Source organism: Mastigoproctus giganteus, chromosome 5 (assembly GCF_048544385.1).
Source record: "Mastigoproctus giganteus isolate SK-2022 chromosome 5, ASM4854438v1, whole genome shotgun sequence".
In the NCBI taxonomy this organism is placed as follows: domain Eukaryota; kingdom Metazoa; phylum Arthropoda; class Arachnida; order Uropygi; family Thelyphonidae; genus Mastigoproctus; species Mastigoproctus giganteus.
In genome coordinates this window covers 68,188,140-68,201,156 of record NC_143579.1, presented here as the reverse complement: position 1 = coordinate 68,201,156, position 13,017 = coordinate 68,188,140, and the positions used below count along the sequence as shown (strand labels likewise).

Here is a 13,017-nt window from a genome sequence, read left to right as displayed (position 1 = left end):
AGAAATGAGATTAAATGTTAACTCTATTAATATACGCAGACCTTATATTTCGGACTTGTGGAGGCTTACACGCATGCATGAATAGAAATTCATACATTGGTTTATATAAATAATCTCGTGTCGGGTGTCGTTAATTTTATATAAAACGGGGGATATCATTCGCGAATCACTTTTATACTTCTTGTGAACACGGTAACAAACTGAATAAGGTGGTCTCTTAAAAGAAGTTAAAAAACAGTTTTAAAGTTTAATTTATGTGAATTAATTTATTTGTTTCATCGTTTTTAGAATTTTGCTACAATTGCTTTTAAATTCTCGTGATGGCTTGAGAAAAAAACCAAACAACGATGTTGGTTGGTTTTTTGGAAGATGGTGGCCGCCTTCTTTCCGCAATTCTTTTCGATTCCCTTGATGTGATATGAGAGTTGAAGGCATGATTATTTTAACTTGATTTATTTATGACTATGCACGGGGGGGGGGTAAGCTCGTATTAAAATCATTCGCAATTGAGTGTTGAGAGATTAATAGTCCTACCAAAAAGGTATCAGGTTTCCACCTATAATTTAAGACTATTATTATTATAATAATAGGACATATTGAGCTTCTTATCCCTTTTGATTTGAATGCAAAGAAAGACAGAGAGAATTGTAGACCTAGTATTTTTTAAAAAAGGAAGAAGCAAAAATAGATATAAACTATTAGCAACTGAGAAACTAACAGGACTCTGTAGATCAAAATAAGTTATATTGAAGGAGGCAGCGAGGGAAGTAAGCAAATCCTTAGCCTTAATTATGAGAGCATACTTAGATTCATGGGAGGTCCCCATCTACTGGAGATGTGCAAATGTATCCCCCAGTTCACAAAGGGTGACACAAATAATTATAGACCTGTTAGTTTAACTTCTGTTCTGGGGAAAATAATGGAGTCACTGGTTAAAGAAGTGATGCAGGATCACCTAGACAAGACTACAGTAATAGTTCTGACACAGCATGGGTTTGTTAAGGGGAGGTCTTGTCTGACCAATTTGATTTGATACTAAGATGTGGTCACAAAGGAGCTGGATGCAAAAAATAATTTTGATATCATATAATTGGATTTCAGGACAGCTTTTTGACACTTGCACATGGAAGACTACTTTACAAATTGGAGCAGTATGGTATTAAGGGTAAGTTGCTACAATGGATAAATGGATGGTTGAGTGGGAGAAGACAGAGGGTGGTAATCAGTGGATGCTGCTCTTCGTGGACTAATGTTATCAGTGGAGTCCTGCAGGGTTCGGTGTTGGGTCCAGTGTTGTTTTCTATATTTATCAATGATACTGATGAAGGTATAGTATCGAAGTTTGCAGACGATACAAAGGTTGGCAGGGTTGTTAATGACAATAATGGCAGTGTACTACTGCAGATGGGCTGAGAAGTGGCAACTGAAGTTTAACCTTGACAAATGCAAAGTACTGCATATGAATAGAAGTAACCCCAGAAAAATGTACCAACTGTGTGGTACTACACTCAGGGAGGTGAAGAATGAAAAAGATCTGGGGGTATTTGTGCAGTCGGATATGAAGTTCTCTGAGCAATGCAGACGGGCTGCCAGAGCAGGTCTTGGAGTTTTGTCACTGATGTATAGGAATTTTGCTAGCAGAGATAAGGGCATGATTATCCCTTTGTATAAGGCAATGGTCAGGCCACACCTTGAGTACTGTGTACAGATATGGAGGCCTCATTTTAGGAAGGATGTAGAGTTGCTAGAATGAGTACAGAGAAGGGCAACAAAGGAGTTCTCTTACCAGGAGAGGCTTAAATTCTGTAAGTTGCAGCATCTGGAGAGTAGGCACCTGCAAGGCGATTTGATTGAGGTGTACAAGGCCTAGAATGGTTTGAGGAGGCTCAGTGCTGATAGGATACTTCCGCTTTCTTAGATTAAGAATCTGAGGGGGCATAGATTCAAATTGAGGAAAGAGTTGTAGAATAGATGTCCGGAAGTTTGCCTTTAGCCAGCAGGTAGTTGATTGCTGGAACAGACTTCCATCTGTTGATGTGGAAGTTGATAGCTTAAATAAATTTAAGACTGAACTAGATAAACTTTTGGAGTGACCAGATGAGTGAAATGGGGAAGGGTTTTTTTTTTTTTTTTTTTTTTGCTGATGATCTATAAGCTTGCTTTCTTGCATCATATGCCCCATCTAATGCTAATGAATATATAACTGTAGTAGAATTGTTGAAGCTCCCTAAAAAATACAAATATGCTGTTAGTTGTGAAGACAGTTCAAGTATTTTCTAAAGGAGGGAGCTAAAACAGTGTTCTGAGGATCATTAAACTTTTAATAATCATGTAGCAATAATAAAAAAAAAAAAAAAAATACACATTATTTTGATCCAATTAGGTCTCAAGTAATGGGGAAGCTAATGCTGATATAAAGGAGAGAGCTAAAACAGTGCTCCTGGGAGTCATGAAACTTTATTTATCATTATTAGTAGTAAAAAAATTCCACATTATTTTGATTATGAAGGGGCTATATAGCCCCTGTCTATTGAGAAGGGCATGTTGGTGTGTTGTAGATTAGTGTGAAGTAACACTTCACTGTGTTAAATGGTTTTATTCAGCTTCAGATAACAGCATCTAGAATCCCTCTTCATTAAATATTATCTTGGGAACCTACTGATTTTACATAAATTTTAACAAAAATTGTAGAAATTGTGTGCCCCATGGTTGCCTGGGAGATATATTGCAAGTAACTAAAATTGTTATATAATCCTGTAGCCATGACTTTTGTGTGGCTTAGTATTTTAACACAGTGTACAACTTGGCCATTTTTGGACAACTACTTCTAAAACATTTGTAACAAGCAACTAACACTTACCACAGCCAAAGCTGATTATATGGCTCTTTTGAAAATACAAAATTTTGATATCAAAAAGATTTATTAAAATTTCAAGCAGTTTTGTCCACTCTTTCTGGATGGCTCAATTTCCACGATAAGCAGTATATTCACACTTTTTAAATGATTCCTGCAGTGGATATTCAGTAGACTGGTGTATCATTTTCTAGTGTAGCCAAACAGAATAATTTATCTAACTGATAGTCAGTGTCTAATAATTTTATGGTATTGCATATTAAATTATAAATTTTTATTTGCAGAAGTGGGTATGGTTTGTTTTCGTCAGAAATGCTAAGTGTTTTGACTGATGTGGATCCGAAAAACCGCATGGCTGAAATTGCTAAACGATGGAAAGCTATGTCTGCTGCAGAGAAAGAAAAATATAAGAAAAAAGTGCAAGATCTAATGCGCAAATATACCCGGGATTTTCAGAAATTTTTAACAGTATGTATGGTTTTTTCTTTATTTTATTTTATTTTTTGTGTAAATATTTCCCTTTTTTTCTATAGATGCTGTGCAAAATATAAATGTACTAAATATTCAAGCATTGAATATTCTAATTATTATGTACATTTCATAGACAGATTTCTGCTTTCTCGATTTTTTTAAAGCAAAATTTTTTTTATTATTTTAACACTGCAATTCTGTAGTTTTGGTTGTAAATTATTGTAGTAACCCATTTTTCTACTGGGTAAATTATTATGTCAGCTTTAGGTCATTGTCTGCCTAGTGTTGTTGATAACCATTCAGTTGTCACTTTTCGTGGAATTATAAAAAGTATGAATGGGGATCTGATAAATTCTTGGTCCAACCTTTTTTTTTTCCTTCTTACAAATGGGTGTTACAATTATAAATGAGCATATATTTGTATGTTAAACAGACAATTTTCCTCAAAATAAAAAAAATAATAAAATTAAAAAACCCTAATAACCAATTTTATTTTTCACAGATTGAAGAAAAGATGTCAGCCCAAAACATCACTTCATAGGTATTTCGTAACCACTCTGAAATGAAGAAATAAATAACTTTTTCTACAGGGGGAAACACCAAACGAAATTCAAACTGATATGTTGGCGACATTATGAGAACAGTGTCCATACTGTTAAACTATCAAAAATCAGGTTGCAAAATTTTAAAATGAGTGTTATTGATGCTGAAGATGCAGGGAGGATAAGAAAATGAGTTTCTACAACAGTGTCTGAAAACGTTGATGCCATTCACCATGCCATGATACTTTCTGATAGACAAATTTTGGCTAAACAGATAGCTGATCGAAGCATATCCAGGGAATGTGTTGGATAGGTTGTTCATGACATTTTGGACATGCAGAAGCTTTCTGCCAAATGGATCCCCTGAATGCTGATCAAAGGCATCAGTGTGTCCTGTCTTCAACTGCTGTTCTTCACCATTTTGAGCAATATGAAACATGATTTGTTTCAATATAATTGAAAGACTAAAGAACAGTTGAGCAGAGGCACAATGGCTCCCTTCATCCAAAAATGTTGTGCACACAGAATTCTGCTGGGAAATTTATGCCCTCTGTCTTTTGGGGTAAGGATGGAATTTTGTTGATTACCTGGAAAAGAGCCAAAGGAATATGAAAGCTCACTTGAGTGCTATTTTTGAAAGACAGTGCTCCAGCACATAAATTACATGCCAAATCTGGCATGTAATTTAAGCTACACGTTGGATTTTTCACCCCCTCCCAATTCACCAGACCATGCACCCTCTCACTATTATCCCTTCCCAGTTCTCAAAAAAACATTTAAAAGGTATCAAATTTGCATCAGATGATTATATCATACAAGTAATAGAAGCCTGTTTAGCAGCAGCCTTTTGATTTTACTAATTTTACTAAAATAAACTAAAGTCATACTTCATAACTGGGTTGTCACTTATTGCAACACCACGGTAACTTCCTGCCCACTGATGAGAGGCCAAACAGCTTTGAAATGGCCATCTGGGTGGTGGTATCCACTGAGAATAACTAACAACAGTCCTCCACTGATGAAGCATTGCTTATTCGAGGTAGTGCTATGTCAGGCAACTCGTGAAGGTACTCACAATATGAGATATGATAAAAACAATTCTATTGCACTAACCAGTATGTCACGTGAATTCCCCCTATGTTGAGGCCATTCCAAATTCTTTCAGCCTATTAGAGCAAGGAAGAGTTCAAAATTTACAATCTCTAAACAGAAGTGATAATTTATACTCAAGAGGTTCCCAAACTTTTATACCTTGTGCCCCTTAAAACATTTCATAAATTTCATGCACCCCTCTCCCTAATCTTCCAGAACAAAAGAATAAGTGCAACTAAACAAATTTGACGTCAATAACTTATGCACCCTTCCCCAAGTGTGCAGGAGGACATCACACTTTGGGAACCTCTGGTATAGTCTAGTTATATCACAGTTTTGAAATTATAGTATACAGCCACTCCCTGACTTACATAAGGGTGCATTCTGCGGAACTCTATGTAAGTCGGAATTTCCCTGAATGCTTAATGCAGCACCTGCAAATGTGATTGAAGCAAGAAAGAAATGTTCGACGAACATGTAAATAGAATTATTTATTCAATTTTTTTATCTTGTGCGCAGGAAAAATTACAAAAGTGTACAAAATTACAAAAATTTCAAAATTCTAAAATTACAAAAAGAGAGAGGAGACAGGCATAACGTCAGCAAGTTTTACCTTTTGAGCATCGTTGCCAGAATTAACTCTTCAGCTAATAAGCATGCTGCTGCAGAAGTTGAGGGCTGTGGAAATTTAGAAGGGGTTTTTTTCCAACATATACCGCATTGACTTCACCGCATACTTTAATGTTTTGGAAACCAGCGCACTTTAACCTATTAAACCACCCATTGCTTGCCACAAACTTGGCTTGGAGTTCACTGTACTTATCCTTAATATCTTCATAAATACTTCTTGCTTTTGCTTGAATGGCCATTGTACTCGGGGCACTTGCTTCTGAATCTGATTTTCTATCCATATTATTAATAGCTTTTCCATCTTCAATATAGCACCTGAATGCTGTTTTGTGATCACTGTTGATCTTAAATGCATTGATCCTTTAACATGTTCTTTTATACACTCACTGTCCCTTAAAATAGTATTCACTGTTGAAGCAACAAGATCTAATTCCATGTAATAGATGACAAACTTTATCCTGCTTCGTACTTCTTGATTAATCATCTTCATTTCTAAATCAGTTTTGTTTCATTTCTTAGCACTGCCAGCACTTGCACTTTCCATTGGTCCATTTCCCTTCACCATTGTAATAAGTAAATAGGAATGAAGAGAAAATTCTGAAAATTTATTTGTTTTTTATATGATTGAAGATTTCAGTGAAGGGGAACTCATTTCACCATAATACCGTAATGTAAAAACCCACAGAATTCCAGTTATCGGTATTATCGCCAGTGCAATAAGATCGAGTTTTACTACCTGTTTATAATAGATTCCACTAACAGAAAAGCCCAATTAACTGGAAAGCACAAATTGTTTTTATTGTTTTATGGTAGTGACCTCCAGAAATGTGTTTTAGAAAAATATCACAAAGGCATTCAAAATTTATTCTTATAACGGAACATATGATAACAATGAAAGTGTTATATAGCAAAATGTTCAACTTCCAAGGTCTTGGAACAAATTACCAAAAAAAAAAAAAAGTTATTGGGTTTACATTACGATATTTTCACAATACCTCCGTTTATTCCTACGGGATGGAAAATACGTTTCCATCTTTTTTTTTTTCTTTATCTTTTTTTTTTTTTTTAAGTTTGCATCAGCGCGAATTTCCGTAAGTCGAGTATTACGTAATCCGGGGAGTAGCTGGACAGTATTTTAATCATATTATAAAGTTTTTGAGTATATTGAAGTTAGCAAGATTCATGACAGTATTACTCATGAAAATAGCTGCAGGCAATCCTACTGTGGGTCAAGGTATTATTTCATGCAATAACTGTGAAATGTATTTGAAACACTGAAGCTGTCTCTAGTATGATTTAATAAATCCATAGCAGTTTCGCTCGTACGTATTAATGCAGTAAGAGGAAATGAAGTGATTTGGTGTCCTGATGAATCATATTTTGAGTGCTCGGGGAAAAGAATTGATTTTCTGGAGAAAGTGAAATCAAGAGACCCCTCAAGTACTCGGAGATCTGTCACGACAATCTGAGGTCTTACATTATAGTTTTGAGATGATTTAAAAAAAAAAAAAAAATGAGTATTTGGTAAGAAAGTGTCTGGAATTTAGTTTATCACCTATTTCTTGTCAGTCCATTTCAGCCTGGAAAGACTGAGCAAGGCAAGGGTCTTGTTGAGAGACAAGACTGCTTTAGTAAATATGGAATATATGAATTCCTTTATTGCCTTAAAAATAGAATATCTATATCCTTGTGCAAAAATTCAGAGGCGTTCACAAACAAAATATAACACAATCAGTAGGTTAGCTGTTAAAAAAAAAAAAGGCTTTAGGCATTTAAATTCACTAATAGCTGGTATAAATGAAGCTTTAGAATAAAAACACAGTTAATACATACACTATATTAAACAGCCACACAGAGAGAGTGATTTCAACTAACACTTACTTAAGTAGAAAGGTAGAAAGGATGTTAGTGTGTTCGTTGATGCTATTGAGGCAGCTCTTTCAGGAAACTGATTGTCTGGAGAGGTACACCGCTAATTTATCACAGCTAAAAGTATACAGGGCTTTGTTGTTTCTTGATGGCACACAAACTAACATAAACTGAGCTAAAAATGTGCAATTGGAAAATACCCAAGGAAATCACTGCATTGGGCAAACTACATGGGTAATTACAAAAAATATGAAAATAGATTGTAACGTGCTTGTACCAGGAGTATAGTTACTAAATTTAATAAATTTGAAGTATTGGTTAAATGCACAAATGTTGACGTAATAGGAATATCAGAAACATGGTGTGACATATTGATGCAAAATATGAATAGTGTAAATACGGTAAACTCTTAACTGTTTACCTGAGTTTGAAAGATGCCAGATTTTAGAGAGGAGTACCTAGTGAAGCGGTTTTAGAGGAGCACATATCAATATTTATTAAGCACTAACAACTGAACTTATTTATATCTATAAATGCGTATAATGGCTGTCTTGTGTTTTCGTCTGTTTTTGCAGACAGCAGGATTTAAGCTGGTTGGATATGCAGTTTAAATCCTATTGTCTTAATCAGATAGCTCTAGCTGTGTTACAACTTTGAAAATTAATTTCCTGTACTGCTTGGCAGCTGACATACAACAACTTATTTATTTACTTTTTGTTTGTATATTGTAACCTTCATTCATCATCATCAGCGCTGTTTTCAATCCACTGCAGGATGAACCAGGAAATTTCCAGTTCCTTCTGTTTTGTGCAATGTCCATCTCTTTGTTGTCTTCCAGGTTTTCTTCTAGCTCCTCTTGGGTACCATTCTGTTATTTTCTTAATCCATCTGTCATCATGTGTCCTGCCCAAGACCATTTTAGTTCTTTAGTTTCAATAAGAATGCCCTTTACTTGAGTTTGCTACCTAATCCATGTGTTTCTCTTCTTATCTAACAGTCTGATTCCCAATATAAGTATAGTTACTAAATAAATCTCAGCTTCTCTTCCATTCTTTTGGTGAGTGCCCAAGTTTCACTTCCTAAGTCTTGGTGGGGAGTATACATTGGTTCCTTATTTTACATTTCAGACAAATTCAGATATTGCTCCTCAATATGCAACTATATTTCCTGAATGCTATCCATCCAAAATTTATTTTTCTCTTGACTTCCAGCCATTTTTCATTATTACAGCTAATGCCTTGTCCCAGATAAGTATATGACTCCACTTTTTCAATTACTGCTCCTTCATTCATTATATCCCTTTCTGTGGCATACTTGTTCGCCATTACTTTTGTTTTAGCCATATTCATCTTTAGTCCAAAATCCTTACTAACTCTGCATAACTGATTAAGATTTTCCACTAATTCTTTGGGATCATGGCTTATGATCACAATGTCATTTGCAAATCGTAAATGGTTTAGGTACTCTCCATTCACACTGACTCCTTTCTACAACCTGTCTAATCTTCTGAAAGCTTCCTCAAGGGCAGCAGTATACAACTTCAGAGATAGTGTCTCCTTGTCAAACTCCTTTCTCAATTTTAAATTTGCTACTATCTTTATCTAGGCTAATAAAGGAGGTAGCATTCTCATATATTTTATTCAAAATCATAATATATGGGGTATCTATGCCTTGTCTTTCCAGTGCCCAAAATTATGCCTTATGCTGTATGGAGTCAAATGCCTTTTCATAATCCACAAATGCCAGGCATAATGGTGTTTTATACTCATTGGCTTTCTCCATTAGCTATGATATTTCGCGATGATCCATAGTTGAGAATCCTGTCCCAAAGCCAGGTTGCTCTTTCAGTTGATTCTCATCAAGTATTCTTTCTAATCTGTTAGTAATGACCCTTGTGAACAACTTGTAGATGTGGGATAACAAGCTAATTGGTCTATAATTTCCAATTTATCTCCTTTCTTACTTCCTTTGGAGTCATCTTTTCTAATGCATTTTGTGAAAAGTCTTACCAGTTTGTGTCATGTCTCTTCCTCCCAATTTTAACAACTGTACAGTAACTTCATCTTCCCCTGGGACTTTCTGATTCTTCATTTTCTTCAGTGCATGTTTCTACCTCATCATGAAGGATGTCAGGTATGTCACATGTGTTACTAATTTGCGATCCATCTTCCCCACTGCTGGCATCATTCCCTTGCTCCTTGTATAATTCTCTGTAGTAGTCTTCTGCTATTTGAATTATGCCTTCTCTGCTATTTATAAATACACCATCACTATTCTTCAATTTCAGTATCATTTGTCTTTCTGTATTACTGTTCATGGCTGCTGATTTAAGTCCTTTGTTTTCCCTTAATGCTTGTTCTACTTTTCTTGTGTTAAATCTTTTTATATCCTCTCTGAGTCTCTTTCTAATGGCTTTGCATAACTCAGTGTTTATCTTGCTCTTCATTTGTTGTCTTTGGTTCGTCATGACAAGTGTTTCTTGACTAATTCTTTCTTCTTTGGATTTCTTTTTACGTATAGGTTTCTTGGTCCTGAGCAGTCTGTACAGAAGCTGAAACTTGTTCTTAAGTTCCAGTACATACTGCTTTTCCTCCTTCTGTTATCCCAAAGATCTTCATGTTATTTACTAAAGTCTGCTTTTTTCCTTTCTTTTCTTACATCTATATCAAGTGTGCGTCTTACCATTCTGTGATCACTTCCAAAGTTTATCTTGTTCAGGACAGTAACATCATTCATGATATATCTTTTGTTACAGAGGATGTAGTCAATTTCATTAGTTGTTAATCCATTTGGGCTCTTCCATGTCCACTTTCTGTTCACCCTTTTCTTGAAAAAAGTGTTAATTACTGACCATCCTCGAGATTCTGCAAATTCCACAAGTCTTTTACCTCTTTCATTTCCTTCACCAATACCAAAATTTCTTATAGTTCCCCTTTCTGCACTGTTTTGTCTTTTTCCATCCTTAGCATTGAAGTCCTCCATAATGATAGTATAGTATGTTTTATGCTCAGCTTGAAGACTCAATTTCGGTGTACATTTCTTCAACCTCTTCATCATGGCTCGATGTTGGTGCATAAATCATTATAACCTTTAGCTTGTAACTCTTAGAAATCCTGAGTAGAGTCTTGACACCCTTGGTGATGTACTTTTGAATTCAGAATGTTGTTTTTTACATCTTTATGGACCAGAAAGCCAACTTCACCTTTGCTCCTTTCACTGTTTCCATGGCGCATCCGTAGCCAGATGGGCAGGAGCAGCAGTGTGTAGAACACGCTTCTTGATTATACCGGGGTTCAAGCCTGTGACCACCAAATACGGATGATGCGGAAAAGTCAGGGAATGACCACCACATATCCCCACGGAGCAATATGAATATGGCCTTAGTTGCTAAAGCTCCTTAAAAAAAAAAAAAAAAAAAAAATTGTTTCCATTGGTGTACAGTAGATTTCCACTTGATAAGCGTATAAGTGATTCATTTCTTCTTCTTTCAGCCAAACCAATGATATTCCAATTCACATTTTATAATTCCTTTTCCACCTCTAATATCCTGTCTTCATCGATGAGCAATCTTACGTAACAAGCAAAGTTCAGTTTCCGGGCATGGCAGCCTGGTCGTACCAGAGATTCTTAGCACCCTCTGCTTACACTCTGATCCTCTCGCTGCTGTAAGAAGGGGAGTGAAAGCCCCTGGGGACTGAGGGCCATTTGTTTTGTCATGCTGTCATGTGCTAGAGGGTTTGGTCTTTTCCTCTTCACGCCGACCAGGCATCTTGAAGAGAATCACTGTACACATTTGTTGCCACCTAAGTGACGTAACAGGCTTACCATCGAGAAGGTGTGCATGAGTGTATTTTAGGCAGGCAGGCTAACTGGACTTTTCCTAAATCTTCTGTAATAGAAAGATATTGGATCCATCAGTGTTTTAGACTGAGTGTCTGATAACACACAGAATGCCTGTTCCCCTCTAAGCCCCTTCCTGTCTAATAAAAGACTACTTAGTTCTAACACAGGCTGTCTTATCTGTCAAACAAGGAGAGGCCATCTGTTTGAAAGTACAGGTGAACCCCACCTTACAAACGTACGGTAATGTGTTTGTAAGTTGAATTGTTCATAAGTTGAATTTATTTTTTCATAAGATATATTGTTAAATTTGTTAATTTCATTTTTGAAATAAATTAACTTTATACAAAGATAGTAAAAATGAATAATTTGAAAAGTTAAAAAGTTAAAAATAAAAATCTAAATTTTTTTTTTATTTTAATATGTGCATACATACATTAGATTCAGCTGCACAGAAACGCACCCCAGGTTATCAGATCCATTGAGGCTAAAGTTCTCTACTTTCTTGAAGAAAGCCTTAAGCAAAGGTTGCAGAGAACACTCCCCCCCCCCCCCCCCCGTATGCTTGTTTGTAGCAGACCCACTCTCCATTAATGCCTTTGCAGACTATAGAACTTCTTTTGCCATTTGAGTCATTATCATCTAGTACCTTTAAAGCTACTTTAATTTGGTTTACAGAATCTGCAAGGAAGTTTGACTGTCAAAACCCCTGTGGAAGGGTTCATACTATTTTTATTGTCCTCATCATCTGCCTCTTCTCTGAGTTCCTTCTGTATTTCCATAAGCTCATCATTTATTAGTTCAACTGATTGAGACTCAGTTAACTCTTTTTCATTTGAGGCATTGATTTGCAGTTCCAACACCAGTACTATTTATAAAACTTTCTGGGTGATTTGTCCTTCAGTTTCTTTAGAATCTTGTGAACCAAAAACCGACTGTATGCACAGTTTTCTCCAGCAGCATTTCATTGTTTTTCAGTTTTATGTTTTTTTCAGCATAGATCAATGTTTTTGACTGCCTCTAAGATATTGTATCCTTTCCAAAAGTTTTTCAGGATTACACTTTCATCCGCACTAGTAGCTGCTACAACTTGACTAATTGTACAATATAAATTGAAGCATTTGAAGGTTGCAGTTACCATTTGGTCCATAGGTTGCAGTAAGCTGGTGGTATTGGGATGCAAGAATACCACTTTTACATTTGGATTTAAGTTGTTTAATGTTGTATGATGACCTGGCACATTATCAAGGAGCAGCAAATCTCTAAATACCAATTTATTCTCCCTGCAGTAGGTGGGACAAAGTGATTTACAAACCACTTGGGGATAGTGCAGATATCCAAATAATCGACAATATACTGCTTTGTCAATGCCCTGAAAGCCCTCAGGTTTTCAGAGTGGTGAAATACAAGTGGCTTTTAAAGTCTCCCAAAGCATTCACTCCAAGTAGCAGGTTACACGATCCTTTGAAATTTTGAATCCTGGAGCTTTAGTCTCTTCAGTTGCAATAAAAGTGTGGGACTGCTGCATCTTTTTCCAGAAAAGGATGTTCTCATCAATATTGAAATTTTGATGAGCATAGTAGCCTTCCTCTTTGATAATTTTTGATAATGTTGCAGGAAATTATTTTGCTTCATCATGATTGGCACTTGCAGACTTGCCAGATGATGAAAGGTTTTTCATATTTATCCTTTTTTTTGCATCTAGCAAACCACTCAGCC

General features: G+C 35.9%; 1 protein-coding gene across 2 annotated transcripts in view; it reads left to right on the top strand.

Annotated features, from left to right (window-relative positions):
• LOC150085466 (nucleolar transcription factor 1-A-like) overlaps positions 1–13,017 on the top strand; it is a 451,866-nt gene that overhangs the window by 322,850 nt on the left and 115,999 nt on the right. For both annotated transcript variants that reach the window (XM_090374048.1, XM_090374049.1), the window contains exon 14: positions 3,139–3,322. In XM_090374048.1, the coding sequence (XP_090230174.1) occupies positions 3,139–3,322 (184 nt within the window). The remainder of the gene's footprint in view (positions 1–3,138; positions 3,323–13,017) is intronic.